Below are 21,688 nucleotides of genomic sequence, written 5' to 3'. Positions count from 1 at the left end.
AAACAGTTTTCAGGTTTTCCGTCTGGTTTACAGTATTTTTTAGCTACATTTGATGAGTTGGTGTAGTATTTCTGCTTAGTTCATTCAGATATAATTGAAACTATAGATTTACTTATTACTCCTGTTTTCTTCTAAACATTTTTGGGTGAACACAATAGTTCTACATGTAAAAATGTTACACTAATCACATTAAGTAATATGCAGTACTTTTTTATGGGGTAGTAAAATAATGAGTTTGGCTAATCTCACTTAAGTTTTAGCTAATTCAGTATTTGGTTTCTATTATTTGGCAGCTGAATTAGATTGTTGACTTAAATGTGTTTAAAAAAAAGTGGGCAGTGGTCTTCTTATGTTTACTGTCATAAAATATACCAATACAAACACATTTTGCATATTTCTTAAAAAAACAAAACAAAATTATAAACACAGCATTACTGTAGCAAACATGATTGCTCATATCTTACACATTCAATGTGTGCAATTACATATTTAGCAGCTTATGTACAATGTTCATCATTAAACTGAGAACAAAACCTGCAAACAAAACCTTTTTTTATGTAAAATGGTGAAATCTTTAAATACTCAGACATCGTGCATAAAATAGTCTTGTTTGTAGGAGGATTTGAACAGTAGGTCGATGAAACCGTTTCATTGCAGCTCAAAGAAATAAGGAAAGAGGGGCTGGAGGTAATCAGATCCGTGCATAGGGGGCTGGGAAAACTGAAGAGGGTCGTTTCTCCTCTTCTAGATTGTGTGAACAGTCCTTCCTACCCAGAGCGCATTCCTCTGCTCTCGCTCCAAGCGCGCATGATGGTAGAGGGAAAGATGAACCCTTTGGCAAAATGGGCGCTGGTCCTTTTAGGGCTTCTCTCCCTTATTCTGAACATCGTCCTCATCGGCATCCACTCCAGCAGGGCACCCAAATGTTCCCGTGAACGCATCCACCCGCTGCGAGGCAGACACGACGACCGCACCCTTGTGTTCGCTGACCTCACCCGGGAGGAGTATATGAAGGTCCAGCAGTATTTACTCAAACAAAAAGACCTGGCTATATCCACCAGCCAGATCACAAAGCCATCTGAAAACTTTCTCTTCTTAATAGAACTGTCGCTCCCAAAGAAAGCAGAGGTGCTGGCTTACCTGGACGAGAAAGGCACCAAACCGGTGAGAGAGGCGACGGCAGTGGTTTTCCACGGCGCAAAAGGCTATATCAAGGAATATGTAGTGGGACCTCTCGACAACCCAACATACCACAGAGATGTGACTAAAGAGAGGTATCAGGTGGATGTCCCCATTAATGCGCGTCCGGTCACCATTGGGGAGTACGTCTTGGTTTTTCGTTTTTTTGAAACCGAGATCTTCTCCAAGTTAGAGAAACTCCTTCGAGAAAGCTTTGGGGTAGACAAGAAAAAGACGCTGAACGCGTTCGAGCAGATGCCTCGCGGAGTTCGGTCCGGGGACAGAAAAACCTGGGTGTCTTTCTTCAGGGATATGAGTGGCATGTACATCCATCCGGTGGGCTTCGAAATTCTGCTTAACCACGAAAGCCTAAACATGTCACAGTGGAGAATAGAGAAATTGTTTTATAACGGCAAATATTTTGACTCTGTAGAAGAACTTCAACGCGCATATGATAATGGGTCAGTTAAGAAAATCGTTTATAAAGAGTCGCCTGACTATGGCTCTCTCAAGCCCAGGAGCAAGCCTCTGCAGATCGGCCCGCAGCAGTTTTACTCAGAGGGGGCGCGATACAACGTCAGCAACAACCATGTCCTGTACCTGGACTGGAGCTTCGCTTTCGGACTGAGCTCTCTCACCGGCATGAAGGTGTTTGATGTACGTTTCAAGGGTGAAAGGATCGCGTATGAACTGAGCGTACAGGAGGCTATGTCGGTGTACGGTTCAGTGACTCCAGGGATGATTATTACCAAGTTCCTAGATTCAAGTATCGGCATTGGGCGCTTTGCCCACGAGCTCGTCCGTGGAGTAGATTGTCCTTATCAGGCGACCTACGTGGACACATACCGCTACATTGATGCCCCACTCCCGGTCAGGTTTAGAAATTCTATCTGCATCTTTGAGCACAACATGGGTCAGCCCCTGCGCAGGCACTTCGCCGACTTTTTCCACAACAACTTTGGAGGAATGGCAAACAGCGCTTTAGTGTTCAGGACCATCACGGCTATCGGGAACTATGACTACATGTGGGATTTCATCTTTTACCAGAGCGGATCAGTGGAGGTCAAAGTTCACGCAACCGGCTACATCTCCTCTTCCTACCTGCTTCCCGGGAGTAAAACACACGGACACCAGGTGGCTGAAAATGTCCTGGGCAACATTCACACGCACTTCATTAATTTTAAAGTGGACCTGGATGTACTTGGTGAGTGACGTACACATTTAAATGTGATTTATTTATTTATTTTTTGACAAAACCGATGTAAATGTAAAGCTTTGCAAAATTAAGCAAACAAGTCTGTTGTCAAAGGCCAAATTATTTGGATATAAGTCCCCCTTTTCCACTCCACACGGTCCTCTTTACTTTCTCTGCTGGTCAGAGTAAATGTTAGCCCCTTAAATATGAGAAATAATAGTACAAGTCCTTTTTAATAAAAGCTATATGTTATATGTTTAGCTGATGTCACATTCCAGATGTGGAGGACGATTCCCCAAAATTACAAAAACAAAACAGCAACTTCGTATTAGAATTTTCTGTATTTTAGAAAAACAAATAAACCAAATCAAATCATATATAGTGCAGTGTATAGTATTATAGCCTTTAGTTTACAGCCTCCTAATAAATATGTCACACTTGATAAAAGTAAATATAAATCCATACAGGCAATAAGCTGTTTGCACAAGTGTGCCAAGCAGGAACACACACACAGACACAAATCCTACTATACATTCCACAGCACTTACACATTGCCCACAGAGTCCACAGTGAAAACAGATCTCCTCTGGTGTTTCTTACTGCAACCAAAGGCAATTTGTGTTTTACTGCTTATGTTCAGCATTACAGCTGCTTATGGAGCCACGATGCTTTTATGCACAATGTAAGCTTCTAGGCATCCTTACCTAAAGAAATCAGTTCCAGTCCTGTGTAATTCTTTTTAATCTCATCTATGTATTCATCAGCCACTCATCTCGCTGAGTGTAAATAACATAAAGACCACCTTCCACACATTCACTGAAGCATAGAAATGCAGAAAAGAAAACAACATTTTGCCACATTTCCTCTGCAGGTGTGAAGAATGTATTCCAGACCAAAGATATGGAGTACATGAATGTGTCACTGCCATGGATGCCTGATCATTACGCCATGATCCCTAAGCTGGTGGAGAAGCAGCTCAAAACAGAAAAGGTCTTCTTCATTTTTATTCAGTTGCATTTTTCATAACCTGCAGAGAATAGAAACAGCAGCGCACACGGGTGAGGAAATGTAGCAGCAGTGTGATGCAGCTGGCAACAAGGTGCTGGGTTAGAATCTCATTTCCTTTCCATGGTTTCCTCTGGGTTTCCAACGCCATTCTTCTTACATTAAACGGTCATCCTTATTGGCAGTTGGTGGACTGTATTTGATTGGCTAAATATGGTTTTAGACTACAGCACTTAGAATTCAAAGACATTTTTTCAGAGTGCATGAAATGCTGATGCCTAGCTTCCTTACCAACAGTTCTCAAAGATGCATTGCCAGAAATAGTGGATATTGAGTATGAAAGCATGCTTGTAGACCGCACACTGAGAGAAACCCATGTCACACTTTTATAGTACAAATGAAATACATTTCCACGCTCTTAAAACTAGAAGATTTAATGTTTTGTTTTCTCATTTAAAGAGAAAAGAGAGGGAAAGACAACACCAGTAATGAAAGAAAATGTTATGGTGGACGTGTAACCACACTTAAATATCATCCTGCTACAGTTTCCCATCACCTGCACAGACTCTGTGTTATACTGCTATTAACAACACAAGCTCTTGTTCTGCTCGGTGAAGTTGAAGTTGAGCCAACCCCAGTGAGTCTCCACTGGAGAATCACTGGATGAATGATGGGACCACTGGAACAACCTGATTCCAGACTTATGCACAAAATAAACAGGTGAAAAAAAGGTACTTAGTAGTTCTTAGTGTAAAACGAGCAGGGTTGATCCAGAAAGGTGAAAGAACACAAAAGGATACACAGGTGTGATTGAGACTCATTCAGGGTTGGACAGACAGTTACAAAGACAGCAGACACTAATAATAATAATAATAATAATAATAATGATAATAATGATAATAATAATAATAATGATAATAATAATAATAATAATAATAATGATGATAATAATAATAATGATAATAATAATAATAATAATAATAATAATAATGATAATAATAATAATAATAATAATAATAATAATGATAATAATAATAATAATAATAATAATAATAATAATAATAATAATAATAATAATGATAATAATAATAATAATAATAATAATGATGATAATAATAATAATGATAATAATAATAATAATAATAATAATAATAATGATAATAATAATAATAATAATAATAATAATGATAATAATAATAATAATCCACCATAGAGTCAACAATGTTTCAGGAAGACTCAAATCCAGAATCCAGAACCGTCTTCCTTTTGTGCCATCCACATGAGACGCATACAGAGCAAACTTGTCAGAATGTAGTGAATGTTTAACTTAAATAGATAAGGTTTGCACATATAGGGATAGAAATGGGCTGTGACTGCACTCTCATGTGAATGTACTATGGCAATGAGCATGTTTTCTCCATATTTTTCAACCCTTTAAGTTCTGCCAAGTGCATGAGCTAGGTGGCATCTTTCTTTGTGAAGAAGCTTTAGTCTTAACCAGCTTAAGCCTGTTGCCTTTAAGTCTTAGACTGTGGAACTGGATTCATTCATTTCCACTGACTTTGTTTAATACTGTAAGGTTGTGTCATTTTTCAGGCCAGTTCTCTAAAGGAACCGGTGTATCAGTAGGTATCAGCACAAGTGTCAGTAACCAGGCTAGAGCAGAGTGTTTCCTTTAGTCTCTTTTTTATGGTTTTCTAGAAAACCATGTTATGCTGGGCTCACACTGTGCGATTTTTGGCCCATTTTGAGCCGATTTTTGAGTCGTGCGACCGTTTTGGCGATCGGCCCGATTTTGGCCTTCATCGTGCGTCGTGCATCGTGTAGTATACGTGGGGTAACGAGAAGCGATTGACACCTCACGACGAGCTCCCGATCATCAATCGCTTGGTCGTGAGGATTTCAAACCGGTTTGAAGTCCTCGCGACCGTCGTGAGGGTGTCACCGCAGTTTGTCACACTGCTCACGCGCAAACACAAATGTCAGCGAAAAAGACGGCGCAGCACGGCTGTGCAGCGTGTGATCTGGACACAAGCGATGGAGGCACAACTTGTAGAACTTTGGAAAGCTCATCCGAGCCTTTTCGATGTGGCCTCACAAAATTATCACGACCACAACAACCGTGAAAATAGTTGGATCTACATGCTGCTCAATCACAGCTGATCATGTTTTTCATTAGCAATTTAGCAAAGTTGATGGTGGTGGTGTGTCTGTGTGAGTGAAAGACGGAGAGGATGAGCGAGCGACAGATTTTCTGTTATAACCTTCATTTTATGGACGCACAGTGTGACTCAGGTCGCATCAGAGCATCGGGCCGTATAGTGTGAGACCTGCATCGTGACCTATGAACTTCTCACCCCTGCGAGTCAATCGTGCAGTTTGAGCAGGAGCTGAATCGCGCGACTGAAAAAATCGCACAGTGTAAGCCCAGCATAATCAGGTCAATAAATAAAAGTGACCATAAGCTTTAAGATCTTTGTACTGGATCAGTCAGAAGACGCCAGACTTAACCACTAATCATGCAGCAGATTACCAGGAGTCACTTGCTTTCACTTAAAAATAGACTAATGACCGTGACACCTTTGCAGGAAGCTGCCTTGCGTTATGACACCAAGACACCACGCTACCTGCACATTGCCAGCAACAAGACCAACAGGTGGGGCCATCAGCGCTCATACAGGCTGCAGGTGTATAGCTTTGCTGGGGACCACCTTCCAGAGAGCGAGACAGAGGAGAAGGCGATGTCCTGGGCCAGGTAGGACTGAATGATAGCAAAATTAAAAAACAACAAATCGAAACACGCACATTAAATTTGACTCATTGTAAATGTCTACTTTATCTTAAAGAAATAAAGCTAGTGAAACAGGTCATTTGAGTAATGGAACAGGTGGGCTTGGACAGGTGTGTAGTATTGATTTTATTTTTTTATATATACCCAAGTTAATGTGTCATGACCCAGTGCTTTGGCCTTTGAACTTGAGTTTTTCTGTTTTGCACGTTTGAATCCAAGTCTGCGGTTTTTTGTTTGCTCAGTGTTAGCACTACATTCTCGCATCTATTGCATATTATTGCTACTCTGGGGTAAGTATATCTACTGCATGACATCATGTTTTGTAAGGATGCCATGTGTCTGTATCATCTCTCTTCTGTTAGACCCTCTTACCCAAAGAAACATCAGCCAAATCATGTTTAATACCATCTGTTTCATTGGCTGGGCTGTGCTGGGCGCATGCTGGCTCCTCTGGGGACTCTCCCTAATTACCTCATGTGTATTTTGAGCCATCAGTTTTTCATACTGTTTGTTTTCCCGAGTATTAATCGCCACATGTGGATCACTGGAGTTTCTTATTTTGCTGTTTGGAATTTTCACCAGATAGTTTTTTGTTACTTTGCCTGCAAGTCATATTTTGGGTCCAGATTTGCCACTAAACATGACATAATGTCACTTTGAACATGCAGCTAATATCGGGGTTTTCTAAGATGGAGTCCACGCATGTTTGCCTGCAGGTATAAGGTTGCTGTTACCAAGCATAAGGATGTAGAGCAGACCAGCAGCAATCTGTACAATCAGAACAACATCTGGACTCCAGCTGTTGACTTCAGCAAGTACATTGAAGACAATGAAAGCATAGAAGACGAGGTATGTCTGATAAACTAAACACCAACACAATATAACGGCACTCGATTATTTACTTAATCGTGATTTGTCTGCAGGACCTTGTTGCCTGGGTGACCACCGGATTCCTGCACATCCCTCATGCCGAGGATATCCCCAACACCGTAACGGTGGGCAATGGGGGTGGGGTCCTGCTGAGGCCCCACAACTACTTTGATGAGGATCCATCCATCCACTCTGCGGATTCGGTGTACTTTGAGCCAGGCAGCGAGGACAGCTGTGAGCACAACAGGATGGCTTGCCTCACTCGTGACACCTGCAGCCCCAACCTGGAGCCATTCAGCTACCATGGCTTTGATGGAGTCATGAATTTTAATGACTGGAACTGATTTTTATTTAATTTATTTTAATTTTTTTAATTTAATTTAAATTTTTTTGCATTATGTTGTGGAGCTTCTGAGGCCTGACAAACTCACACGTGCTTGGCCTTAAGTAATAATCATGAAGGCCATTAAAGTGTATAAGAAAGCTGCTTCTAAAGGTAAAAGTGCACCAGGCAGCATTTTATATAATATTCATAATTTTTCTCTAAAGACACATTTAGTCACTTTTTTTTACACATCTACCAGGAGTTAGACCTGACCACCCAGTTTATGTCATGTTTTTCAAATGTATTGAAAAGAGTTTTGCACAACCTTCATTCATTACAGCTTGCATTTGGTTGCAGCTTGCATCATGCAAAACGGTGATGAAACATAAGAGACTATCCTGTTAGGCTGTAATAGGCCTTTGCATGTACAGTAGATCACGTGTCCTATACAGTAAGACCAGTGTCTATACTCTATATCTAATTACGAGTATAATAACAAAGTTGACTCTAACACGATGAATCTCCCAATGCCAGATGTCTTATTCTAAGCTGGTCTACAAATTACAGCTTGCTGGCTAACTAGCTATTATTGCAATAAGGCAAATGTTAGTTATACAGTTTTGTTTTGTTACATGGTAACATGATTTACTAATGGTTAAATATGCTACCATTTGACATTATATGTCAGTATTACGAGTTACATCAGCTGGTCAAATAATTTCTCAAGCTAGACGACTAGCATTTACATACATGACTTTTCTACTGATAATGTTTGCAAGCAAGAGCCACCGAAATGGAACTGTGAATATGTATGGTTATAAAATGTTACATTTATTTGCCTGCACAGTTTCTGATTTGTTTCACCTACTTTCAGTTATGATTTTATATGAATTAAAGGATTTGCTTTCATTGTTTATTTTATTTTTTTACCGCTTGCATGTCTTTGATATAGTTACAGTTATCACTGAATACTAAAAAATAATTATAATCACTAGACCCAAAAACCCAAATGCAGAAACCTTGGAGGTAGAGCAAAATCCAGATATTCAAAAATCATTGCAGGCAGGATTCAGGGTAGTCAGTATAAACAACACAGTCAAGAGGTAAAGTTTATATAAGACTCTGAAAGATCACACATGATAAACCCAAATAGGAACAAATAGAGTTATGACAACAGCCCAACTTATACGGTATCTTTAAAAAACACAATTTCCACAGCAGAAAACACTCACTGATTGTGACGTTCAAAGAGAAATGTTTGGTGTTAATATTCATGTAGTTTGTGGATGGAAATCTCTGGAAGAAAATGAATAGGACTTGGTTTCGACAAGGTGAGCTAGTATTTAATAAAAATAAATCAAACTGAATGATGATCTTTATTTCCTCCTTTTATTCATATTTAAAGTTTTATGATAACATTATATACTGAAAATGAAATAAAATAAATTATTAAGAAAAACAACAAAAAACTGTTTGCATAAATAAATCAAAGTGGATTTGAATTTTTAGTAAAAAGTTTAACCTAAATATGAATATGAAAATTAAACCTAAACTTTTCATAACTCAGTTTCTTTAAAGAGTTGTGGTAAACTATGACATCAAACCAAAACAAAGAAAAACGGGAATATTGCAGTAATAAGTCAAAATGCTCCCAAATATGATTCTCTGGTTTTCTTCCTGATGATGGACTGCAACACAAGCTGTGATGTAAACACTGTAAGCTGCACTGCTGTGGCTCCGAGGTGGGACTACTAAACATTTGACTAAAGTTGGATTCAATCTGGATGTTTTTCAACAGAAGCATTCAGAGGAATGTTTTTGTTGTTGTTTTTACTAAAATACTCTTTGTTTTGTTTTATCTGTAACCATTCTTATCAACTCTATCGCACACTCATACACACGCACAAAGATAAGACCATATCCTATTCCAGTAGGGAGGAAATGGAAAGCACATGTGAAAGTCAGAGTAAGTCGGTCTACACTGCAGAATTTATGGGAACTGCTCTAAAGGTTCATGTGCAGGTCAGTGACCGTATGAGCATGAACCCTGGTGAAGCTGAACATATGTTTTTCTGCTCCAGATGCACAAGGAAATGTTTATGTTTAAGTGCTCACTTTTTTGGCTCTCTTGGCTCTAGGACAGGAAAAAAAGGCAGGGGGGAGAAAATAGGAGGAAATATGTTAAAAGGGGGGCTTACTTGAGTAAGGCAGTGACAGGATGTGAAGATCCTGAGGGAGAGCAGAGCAAAACAAAACTATAACTATGTAAGAGTAAAGGCTCTTGACTCTGAGGACCTTCCCATCAAGCAGATAACAGTCAGGTAACCAGTTAACTAAGCACTTTGTCTTTCACACAGTTAAAAGTGTGGGGGGGAAAGTCTTTGACTTTGGCACCGATGCACAAATAATTGAATAGAATTCAATTATATCTTGAAAACTGGGCGGAAACAACTTCCTGTTAAACTAGGTTCAGGGAGGGGCAACTTGTTCCAGGAAACAACACGAGCGCAACAGTTTTAACCCTTAATCTGCATTTATGTCTGACTAACTGGGGTCAGTGTCTTGTCCAGGGATATTAGGTATGGGATCATGGAACCACCAACCTTCTGATTAGTAGATGACATGACATAGAAGATGACTCTTCCTCCTGAGCTACTGCAACACCACAGGGCACATGTTCAGGACCCACAAATATCACATTTGACCTATATAGAGATTATCTTTGTTCATCGAGATCATTCTATTCACGATCACCATCCTTTCCTAAACACCACCAAGTATTATCCCTAAACTGACACAAAGAGTGCATAAAAGTATACAAACACATCAGATTTGAATGGGGAAAAAAATCATGCTGGATATATGTACTGATATGTATGTGTTAGGAACAAAAGGATGCCACACTGTTTGATGGAAATAAAAATGATCAGTTTACCAAGGGGTAAGAAAAGACAGTTGGAGAGCTTTTCCTTTTCGTGCCCGTTTCTGTGGAACAACCTCCCTCAAGATACAGTGGGGCAAAAAAGTATTTAGTCAGCCACCGATTGTGCAAGTTCCCCCACCTAAAATGATGACAGAGGTCAGTAATTTGCACCAGAGGTACACTTCAACTGTGAGAGACAGAATGTGAAAAATAAATCCATGAATCCACATGGTAGGATTTGTAAAGAATTTATTCGTAAATCAGGGTGGAAAATAAGTATTTGGTCAATAACAAAAATACAACTCAATACTTTGTAACATAACCTTTGTTGGCAATAACAGAGGTCAAACGTTTACTATAGGTCTTTACCAGGTTTGCACACACAGTAGCTGGTATTTTGACCCATTCCTCCATGCAGATCTTCTCGAGAGCAGTGATGTTTTGGGGCTGTCGCCGAGCAACACGGACTATCAACTCCCGCCACAGATTTTCTATGGGGTTGAGGTCTGGAGACTGGCTAGGCCACTCCAGGACTTTCAAATGCTTCTTACGGAGCCACTCCTTTGTTGCCCGGGCGGTGTGTTTTGGATCATTGTCATGTTGGAAGACCCAGCCTCGTTTCATCTTCAAAGTTCTCACTGATGGAAGGAGGTTTTGGCTCAAAATCTCACGATACATGGCCCCATTCATTCTGTCCTTAACACGGATCAGTCGTCCTGTCCCCTTGGCAGAAAAACAGCCCCATAGCATGATGTTTCCACCCCCATGCTTCACAGTAGGTATGGTGTTCTTGGGATGCAACTCAGTATTCTTCTTCCTCCAAACACGACGAGTTGAGTTTATACCAAAAAGTTCTACTTTGGTTTCATCTGACCACATGACATTCTCCCAATCCTCTGCTGTATCATCCATGTGCTCTCTGGCAAACTTCAGACGGGCCTGGACATGCACTGGCTTCAGCAGCGGAACACGTCTGGCACTGCGGGATTTGATTCCCTGCCGTTGTAGTGTGTTACTGATGGTGACCTTTGTTACTTTGGTCCCAGCTCTCTGCAGGTCATTCACCAGGTCCCCCCGTGTGGTTCTGGGATCTTTGCTCACCGTTCTCATGATCATTTTGACCCCATGAGATCTTGCGTGGAGCCCCAGATCGAGGGAGATTATCAGTGGTCTTGTATGTCTTCCATTTTCTGATGATTGCTCCCACAGTTGATTTTTTCACACCAAGCTGCTTGCCTATTGTAGATTCACTCTTCCCAGTCTGGTGCAGGTCTACAATACTTTTCCTGGTGTCCTTCGAAAGCTCTTTGGTCTTGGCCATGGCGGAGTTTGGAGTCTGACTGTTTGAGGCTGTGGACAGGTGTCTTTTATACAGATGATGAGTTCAAACAGGTGCCATTCATACAGGTAACGAGTGGGGGACAGAAAAGCTTCTTACAGAAGACGTTACAGGTCTGTGAGAGCCAGAGATTTTCCTTGTTTGAGGTGACCAAATACTTATTTTCCACCCTAATTTACGTATAAATTCTTTACAAATCCTACCATGTGGATTCATGGATTTTTTTTTTCACATTCTGTCTCTCACAGTTGAAGTGTACCTCTGGTGCAAATTACTGACCTCTGTCATCATTTTAAGTGGGGGAACTTGCACAATCGGTGGCTGACTAAATACTTTTTTGCCCCACTGTATTCGGCAGGCTGCTCTGTGGAGGTTTTTACAGCTAAGCTGAAGACACATTTGTTCATCCTACATGTCTTAATTCTGTGGCTTTTAGTTTTTACATTTGTATTGTTTTTAACTTGTATTGTGTCTTTTACCTGTATTGCTATGTATCGCTTTTATTTTATTTATCTCTTTAGTTGTACAGCACTTTGTTTGAAAGCGCTTTATAAATAAAGTTATTATTATTATTATTATTATTATTATTATTATTAAATTCAGACACCCTGATACTCAAATTGAAAACAATAGACGCAGGATGGTCCATTTTTCTCAAATTTCTTTGCAGCAACTGAAAATGGTACCCAGTAGTTTGTATGGCGCTGTGTGCCATTGTTGTCTAACAACACTGAGACACGTTCCTATGAAGATAACAGATTGCCTTTAAAAAGAAAATAAAATTGAATTGGAATCAGACATACATACATGACATACATGACACCGGTCAGTCAGAAGTGCCAGCTTGATGCCAGATCTGGGCCAGACCTGTTTTCTATGAGCCAGGGCCACATAAACCAAACCCCAATTAAGCCAGATGTGGCATGCCATCACATAGACAGTGCCATCTATGCCAGGCCTGGCCCATATCTGGATGACATACCACTTACAATGCTGGAAGTCAGCCAGCATTGCTGGCTTGACACCAGATCCGGGCCAGACCTGCTTGCTATGTGGGGAGCTATGAACATGCCCTTGAATAGCTAGAATAGCTATCTCACAGTGCAGGACAAAGGGTCTGCACTTGACTGTCTTCCACCTGTAGTTTTAGCTCATCCATTTTGTTCACAAGAGACTTGTTTATTTTAGTAGGTGCTGGAGCCTGGAGGAGGTGGATTGGTCCAAGGCAGAGAAAGTGCTGGGTAGGCCAGAGCTGAGCAGAGTGGACAGCTCCAATTAAATGTACAGTCACAAAAGAAAAAGAAAAAGTACAAAAGAGAAAACACGTTCATCTGGTGTGTGTGCTGAGGTGATGTGGTAGAAAGGCTGGCCAAAGTACTACAGTGGACCAACCTGCAGACCCTCAGCCAGCGCAGGGGTTGGCTCAGATGATGGTCGACATGGTGACCATGCAGGAGCAGCAGGTGGTGCACTGCCTCTGCCTCGGCCCTCTGCTTCACTTCATCAGGCCATTTAAACGTGGTCGCTTTGTATTAGCTCTTGTTTATAAGATTGGGGAAACCTGCAGTCAGCTGAGACTGAAGAAGTCACTTGGATGAGTGACGAAATATTTCTCCCACAAAACGCTACGTCCAGATGAACAGAATCAACTTTTTGGAGATTTGCTTTCCTGGATGATTGAGCATCAAGACATTAGCTCTTGTGGATAATGCAACGTGATATCTGCGATAAAGCAGGCACTGTTTCGGGTCATCTCCTGAGTCAGCATCCGAAAATAGATACTGACTGACCAGGGCACATCATGTCTCGCACACTGAAAGAGCTGTATGAATTACTGGGTGGGAGGATAAACACAATTGGGATCGCGGGTTATACCCTCTGTTGTTTGAAGTGCAGAACGTGCACCAGGCCTCCACGGGGGGAAGGTCCCAGTCCGGTTAAAATAAAGATTCAGTACGTCCTGGACCTTAGAGCAAAGCTGCACATTTTGGGGAGGTTATTGCAAGAGAATTTGCTCGAGGCCCAATAACATCAACAGCGCCTGTTCAGTAGAGGGGCTACACTCAGGCAATTTTCGTTGGGAGATAGAGTGCTTGTGTTTCTCCATTCTTCTAGTTCCAATTTACTCAACAAGTGGCAAGTGGGGGATATTGACTATGAAGTGATCAGGTCAGACAGGGTAGGAGTCGCACAAGTATATCATCTCAACCTCCTTAAAGCATGGAAAGAGGCTGAAACCACATTTCTGGTGAGCCTGGTGAAGGAAATAGATGAGTTGGGGCTGGAGGTGTTAAATTCCACCATTCCTGCCTCCCTCCATTGTGTTGACCATGTCACACAGGTCCAGAGAGCGGATGTTGCCACGTTGTAACAGGATTTTGTTCAGACAAAATTGGCCAAAATGAGTTTAGAAGTATAATGAGAGACTGGCCTGGCTGAAGGGATCTCGGCACATAACAATGCTCGCAGAGACACCCGTCCACAGGACGAGCTCTCCAGGAGAAGCCAGCTTGGAACCACTAGATGATCAGTGTCATGCATCCAGTGGAGCAGCACCCTGATATTGGCTGACCAATAATAGAACAGAAGGTTAGGCAGAGCCAGTCCACCTTGTGGGCGTGGCCTTTGCAGGATGCGTGGGTTCTTCTTGTTCCAAATGAATGATGATATTAGCTTGTCTAGAGAGCTGAAGAAATGTTTGGTCAGATACTGTATAGGCAAGGCAAGTTTATTTGTATAGCACAATTCAACAACAAGGTGATTCAAAGTGCTTTACAGAGACATTAGAAACAAGAACAAATAAAAAGCATGATTTAAAATTGATTAAAACAAGCAAATAAACTAAATAACTAATTAACAAACAAACAAACAAACAACAGTATATAAAATCAAAACAGATAAAATCAGAACAGTAGATAAAATCAGTAGTTAAATGTAAGTTTTGAAATTTAAGCTTAAAAGTGTGGATTTGGTGCTTTATTCAAATGCAGCTGAGAACAGGTGAGTCTTCAACCTGGATTTAAATAAACTGAGTGTTTCAGCTGATCTGAGGCTTTCTGGGAGTTTGTTCCAGATATAAGGAGCATAAAAGCTGAATGCAGCTTCTCCGTGTCTGGTTCTGACTCTGGGAACTCCCGCAGAGAGAGAGGGATAACAAGTTCCAGCAGTGGATGTCCCTTTTCAGACTCTCCAACATTGGCAGGTAGTTTACTTTATAAGATCTTTGTAACAGTCGGAGATCCAGATTCTGAGGCATTTAAACTTTTTATTGTTTATTTTGAATGGTATTAGATTAGATGGGATATCTTTTGCAGCTCCATTGATTGGGATGAATTCACTTTTCTGAGGATTTATTTTGTAGCCACATTGAACCAAATCTTTGCAGCGTGCTTAGTAGTTTTGAGGCGAGGGTGGGGTCAGTTATGAAAAGCAATAGATCGTCTGCGTAAAGTGAAACTTTGTATTCTTGGCCTCCTCTGATGACTCCTGTGATACTGGTATCTTGTCGTATGGCTGAGGCTAAGGGCTCTATAGCAATGACAAACAATAGTGGAGACAGGGGGCAGCCCTGCCTAGTGCCCCTATGGAGTTTAAAATAAGAAGAGATCGTATTATTAGTACGCACAGCTGCCACTGGTGCATTGTAGAGAGTTTTAACCCATGATATGGGTTAAAGCCAAAGCCAAATTTGCTCAAAGTATGAAAAAGGTAGTCCCACTCCACCCGGTCGAAGGCCTTCTCAGCATCAAGTGACAGTAGGGCTTCAGGTGTATCAGTTGAAGGGGGGTCATGGATTATACTTAACACGCGTCTAATATTGAACAAAGAGTATCTGATCTTGATAAGCCAGTTTGGTCCGTGGAATTGATTGTTGGTAAAACGACCTTGGTAAAATGAGTTTTTTGTTTTTTTGTCACACCTTCTCTCTCTTGTTTGTTTGTTTGTTTGCTTGTTTGCTTGTTTGCTTGTTTGTTTGTTTTCTTCCCTGGCAAGTGGGAGGGTGGGGTTTCAGTTTATAAGAAGTATGCTCTACTGCTTGTATAATTTCTTAATAATTTCTTGTCTGTGATTGTACAAAAACTTCTTTCAATAAAAAGACTGATTAAAAAAGAAAATTGGCTGAAATGCGCGTAATAGAAGAGTCGCACAGCACGTGGTGTAGCCCCATAATTCTGGTGGTAAAGAGGGATGGGTCTATACGGTTCTGTGTCAACTACAGCAAGGTGAATGAGATGTCACAGTTTGATGCTTAGCCCTTGCCTCAACACCGTTGGGCTCCTGGACAGGTTGGGTGCAGCTCGCTTTTTCACATCTTGGATTTAACAAAGGGCTACTGGCAGATTTCCTTGGCTGGAGTCTAAGAAAAAAACGTCCTTCTCTAGTTCATATGGTTTGTACCGATTTGTCACACTTCCATTTGTCTTGTTCGGAGCCTCGGCCACTTTCCAGCACCTTACAAACCAGGTGCTGATGCTCCATAGGCCGGGGCACAGATGATTGTGGCAGATTTTCTCTCCTGCTAGCAAGGGTTAGGGGTAAGCTAGGCGGTAGGCTATGTCAGGTGATGGAGGCATATGGTGTCGTTCTACATATCCCATAATGGTAAATGGCCTGCATTTGTATAGCGCTTTTCTAGCCCATTGGACTCCAAAGCGCTTTACACTACATTCAGTCATTCACCCATTCACACACTGGTGATGGCAGCTACATTGTAGCCACAGCTGCCCTGGGGCGCACTGACAGAGGCGAGGCTGCCGGACACTGGCGCCACCGGGCCCTCTGACCACCACCAGTAGGCAAACACGGGGTTAGTATCTTGCCCAAGGATATTTGGCATGCAGCCAGGAGGCAGCCTGGGATCGAACCACCGACCTTCTGATAAGTGGCTGACCTGCTCTGCCACCTGAGCTACAGCCACCCATAATGATGAAGTGAAAGATATTTATGTCAAATAATAATAAAAAACAAAACAAAACCATATTCATGCAACCCTTTCCGCTTGGGTTACTTGCATAGTAGCATTCCAAGTCAATGAGAGCTTGGGAGGTAAATGTGATTAACAGATGGGACAATTTAACTGAGCAGATCAGGTGGGGAGAAACATTTTAAGTTGCACCCATCAGAATCCCTAACGGTATTAATGGGCTACACCTTTTTCCCTGTGAGGGCCACGTGTCAACAAAATGACCTTTCTGGCCACAGGCAAAACTCTCACCAGCCCAACATCTTCTTCCCTGACCTGACGGGCTGAGACGGGCCCGTCCAGGCTGCACTGGCTCCTCCTCATTTGCCTGCGCGCTCTCATGCTTCTCCACTCCCAGAGAGGAGACTTTGCCCAAAAACACCCAGACTTTCCTGCATGTAGCCGTCTAACCTGATGCACATATTCATTAATTCATCTAATGTTTTTGGTAAGTCCGTTATTGCCAACTTTAATTCATTTGTTTGGCTACTCTGCCACACACCTTGTTGGTGGAGTGCTACATGAATGGCTGTCATTCTGGAAGATTTTCCTCTTTCAACAGAAAAGTCACTGGGACTTTGTTAGAGTGACCATGGCGTTCTTGATCACCTCCCTGAATAAGGACCTTCTTACCCTGATCACTCAGGGTAAGAAGGTCCTTAACCCTCTAAGAAGAGTCCTGGTGGTTCCAACCTTCTTCCATTTACAGATGATGGAGGCCACTCATTAGGACTTTCAGTGATACCAAAATCATTCTTTACCCTTTCCCAGATCTGTGCCATGATCTAATCCCGCCTTATAGCTGTATTGTCAGCTATTAGAACTTATATAGACAAATGTGTGGCTTTCCAAAGCGTCCAATCCAATCCAACTTTATTTATAAGCACTTTAAAATAACCAGCACAGGATCAAAGTGCTGTACAGTAAATCAGTTAAGAATAATAGAATAGAACAAAGAAGAAAAAACAAAACACATAATACATGAAATTTAAACAACCCTATTTTTAAAAGAAAACAACATAGAATCAACTAATAAAAATACATAAAAACTAAAAAACAGCATCTCACAAGGTGTCAGAGACCAGGGTGAAGAGACGAGTTTTCAGAAGTGATTTAAAAACAGGCAGAGGAGAGGCCTGTCTGATCTCTAAAGGCAGATCGTGCCACAGTTTGGGAGCTGCTACAGCAAAAGCACGATCTCCTCTAAGTTTACGCTCAGGCCTGGGAATGACAATGACAGCAGGCTGAGCAAGTGAAGTGCTGCGAATACTTTCCACATGCACTGTAGCTGTGTTTGTCAGCATGAAGGATCGTTCTCTCCGTGCAAGCGCTGCAATAGGCGAATGTCCTGTCTCTTCCTCTATTCCTCCTGTCGCCTCACGACACCTTTAACCAGCTCAGTATGTCTATTGTGTATTATTGTAGGGTCTTTATCTTACAATACAAAACTGCCTTGGATGACTGTTGTGATTTGGTGCTATTTAAATAAAACTTAATTGAACTGAATGTCCCTGATGTAAATGATTTCAAATAGTGCCCACAAAATTGTGAAGGACAGAAAAAGCATTTTGAATAAAATCCAGAAACTCAAAAACTTTCAGTTAAGAGAACTCCTGAAAGAAGACGTTTAAACCTTACACAGCACTCGGACTCAGCAGACCATAAAATAGGAGTGAAATGATTCCTACTCTGTTCCCCACAACATGATTTACACACCCAGTCTCACGGAGGCATTGTGCTCCAGCATCCAAACATCTGGGACTTGTCAGAGCGCTCAGTACTAAACTAGGGGAGTTGGTTTTTTTTTACATATTCACATAAATATGTCCTCACGATGAACACAGAGCTGTGAGAATCCAGTACAACGGCAGATCATGGCAGGCCATAAACGTGGTGCTTTGTGCAGAAAACAGGAAGAGTTTCTGGAATCGGTTTAAATTAAAGGGAAGTTTAATGACCACTACAGTCGAGATTGTTCATTAATTGTAACTTTATGTTTGCTGGCATGGCTCTGTGTTCTCACTGCCTGTGTCCATACACCAAAAGCTGGAGAACAGCAGCACAATCCTGTGACAAAGAGGTGGTACTTAAGTCAAACGGACTGTTGGTGTTTTACAAATGCACAGGAACTAAAACAGCTTAAATGATCTGTTCTATATTAGACACCAAATAGATGCCTAGAAGGATATCAGCTGATACAATGTTGCCTGCTCTGGTGTTATAGTGCCCATACCCTGAGCTGGACTTCATAGCCTAGCTGAACAAGTCTTTTTGGCTTTTGGCTGTAGCTCAAGAGGTCTACTAGGAAGGTTGGTGCTGCTCCTGTCTTGATCCTGAATATCCGTGTGGAAGATACTAACCCTGTGTTACTCTCTGATGCACCCATTGGCATGTGAATGGGTGTGATGAGATTAGCGAGATTGTTTGTTCATTCGAGGCTCAATGTTGAAATCAGGGGGTTGTCTTCTTATGGGAGTGTTGGCAGTTGGATCTCTGACTGCACCTTGGGCAACAACTGAACCCAAAGAGGAGGAAATGTTTGGGAACATTTACATAGCAACACTTTACTGATTATTGTCTAACTTTAAATGTTATTGATAGTTGTAAATCATTTTCTCTGTGAAAACAAATACCAATAAATGTTCACAGTAGTGGTGGAAGGACCACTGCTTAAGATTCCTGTGAAATGCCAAAGGAGCCGTTATCTCCAACTCAGAGGATTTAAAAGAATTTTCTTCCTGCTCCTTCGAAGCAGGGAAACATTAGGACCAGGACTGAAACTTTGCTCGTGCTGAATACATAGACAATTTTAGAGAATATAGTTTGTTCTGGACCCCCTGAGGTTATTACTCCAGCATCAACACAGCCGACCCAGCCTCCTCCTGGAGCTCAGTTTCAGTGCAATATGTTGCAAAAGAGCCCATCAATAGGATGTTCCAACCGCCTCCTTTTGAACTTTAAACATGGTGTGGCATTCAAAGAGTTTAGTAGTCTCATCTGACCAGACTATACTCTCCCAGTATTTCACAGACTTGTCTAAAAATTGTTCAGCAAACTTTAAATGCGCTTGTGTGGTGAGCATGCATACAGGCCATGGCAGCTGATTGCATTACTTATTGTTTCCTTTCATTCTTAGTCTCTCTGTAGCTCTCCACAAGTGGTCCCTTGCTCTTGGACAGCTCTTATGATAAATCTTTTTTACTCCTCAGCTTGAAAACTTGGAGGGAGCTTCTTGATGTTCTTTTCACTTCTGTAATGTGGCTCCGTCGGTGCTCAGTGGAACCTTCAGTAGTTTAAAAATGCTTCTGTAACCAGTGCCGTCACAATGTTTGGTAAGAATAAGGTTGTGACAGTCTTGAGAGAGTTTTTTTATGGGATGTTTATTCTGCGACTCCTTGGTAATAAGACACCTCTTATGTCTATATATAGATATTTCTATATATAGACCTGTATTTGCTCCTTTGTGTAAGGAGGAGCAGGATGAGTTTGTCCAGATCCACACAGCACGAATGTCTCTGACCAAACAACCAGAAACAGACTTCATCAGGGTGGTCTCAGGGCCTCACGTCCTCCACAGTGGACCCGGTGCTCACTGTCCAGCACCACTGAGCCCAACTGTGCTTTTCACATGAGCACATGTGGCAGACATGAAAGGGTTTGGAGAAGCTATGCATAGTGTTATGATAGCTTGCAAAGTTTTTTTAAACACCTGTAACTACCATAACCATTTGTTCAGCTGAAAGAATTTCAACACTTCCAAGAGACTCATCATAACTCTTGAAACACAAAATATTTGAGCTTTCAGGAATAGTTCAAATATTTTGTGTTTCAAGAGTTATGATGAGTTAATGCTTTAGAGCCTGAATCGTGGAGTGTTTATTGAATTGCTTTGACAAAATGTTTTTCAAAATTAATTAAATATAAATTTTCAGATATGGGTTTAAGTATGATCATATTTTACATAAAATTTTGCTGTACCATTTTTGTTTATTTATTTTAGATGTTATTCCTTAAAAATCCATCCATCCATTCGCTTCTGCTTATCCTGGCTGGAGCCTATCACAGTTGTCACAGGGCAAGAGGCAGAGTACACCCTGTCGCAGGGCCAACACACAGAGACAGGCTGTTTCCTGATTCAGGGTCTGCAGCCTTAAAGGCCGCATTTTAAGGCCGATTACGTCACAGCGACGCGACGAAGGCTGTCCCAATTCAAAGGCTGCTCGAAATGCGGCCCTCAAATGCGTCCTTCATTTCCCTGAATTTTAAGGATGGGTCGGTGTAGACTTCGTGGCCCAACATATCCCAGACTTCATAGCACGGCAGTGGGTGTGGGCTGAAGCGGAGCGGCCGAAGAGCAAATATTTAAAAAGTAAGTACTGAATATGACGTCACTTATTTATGTGCGAATGTTTAATAATGAAGAACATTAAAACATGACTGTTGGCCACATGTCGGCAGAGTTATGTGACATTAGTGACGTTTGTACTAACTTGGTTTTAAAGCCTTTACTTTCAAATATACGGCGTTCAATAGTCGACCTTAATCCTACAGAGATGTGATGATTTTGTGGATAATTAAAGTCAGTCATGTATCCACAAACACAACAAGCTGAAAGTCAGTGATGCTGCTCGGTTTGCAGTCCTGAACGTCACGGCACAAGCAGGATCCACTGCACTGTTAATGTGAGCTGTGTTGGTAGCCACACTAGTCTTCGTCTTTGTGGTACCAGCTATTTTAGCTAACTTGTTACATAGTTGAAAATAAAACCTCTTCTAGTTGAAATTCTGGTGTTACTCTCCATATTTATGTTGCAGCTTTTGAGCCGTTTCGCATGTCACTTAGGTGTGGAGGTAAGTGACGGAAGTGACGGGAAAAGGTAAGCGACCCATGTTGTAGGTGACGTCAGACGCCGGAGATTTGGCGGAAAAAAAGCGGATGGTAGCGTAAAATTTAATAAAGTTTCTTTAAGCTTCAGTATTACCAAATAAACTAACCAATTGTCATATAACTAACAACATCTGTGCTATCATCTCTAACACCCTGGAGGACAACGAGGAGAGTTTAGACGCTCTCCAAGATTACATCGACCGGTGCTTCC

At 41.5% G+C, this 21,688-nt stretch overlaps 1 protein-coding gene across 1 annotated transcript; it reads left to right on the top strand.

The window, feature by feature from the left end:
• The first annotated feature begins 753 nt into the window (after positions 1-753).
• aoc2 (amine oxidase copper containing 2) lies at positions 754-7,958 on the top strand. The gene is made up of 5 exons (XM_085351920.1): positions 754-2,383; positions 3,246-3,364; positions 5,968-6,134; positions 6,887-7,019; positions 7,094-7,958. The coding sequence occupies exons 1-5, from the start codon at positions 808-810 to the stop codon at positions 7,382-7,384; spliced, it is 2,286 nt and encodes a 761-aa protein (XP_085208046.1). The 5' UTR covers positions 754-807; the 3' UTR covers positions 7,385-7,958.
• The last annotated feature ends 13,730 nt before the right edge of the window (positions 7,959-21,688 follow it).

The sequence above is a fragment of the Diplotaxodon limnothrissa genome, linkage group LG4 (genome assembly GCF_057381915.1).
Source record: "Diplotaxodon limnothrissa isolate DT_005_m linkage group LG4, D_limnothrissa_male_GT1.1, whole genome shotgun sequence".
NCBI classification, from domain to species: domain Eukaryota; kingdom Metazoa; phylum Chordata; class Actinopteri; order Cichliformes; family Cichlidae; genus Diplotaxodon; species Diplotaxodon limnothrissa.
This window is presented reverse-complemented; position numbering and strand designations above follow the sequence as displayed.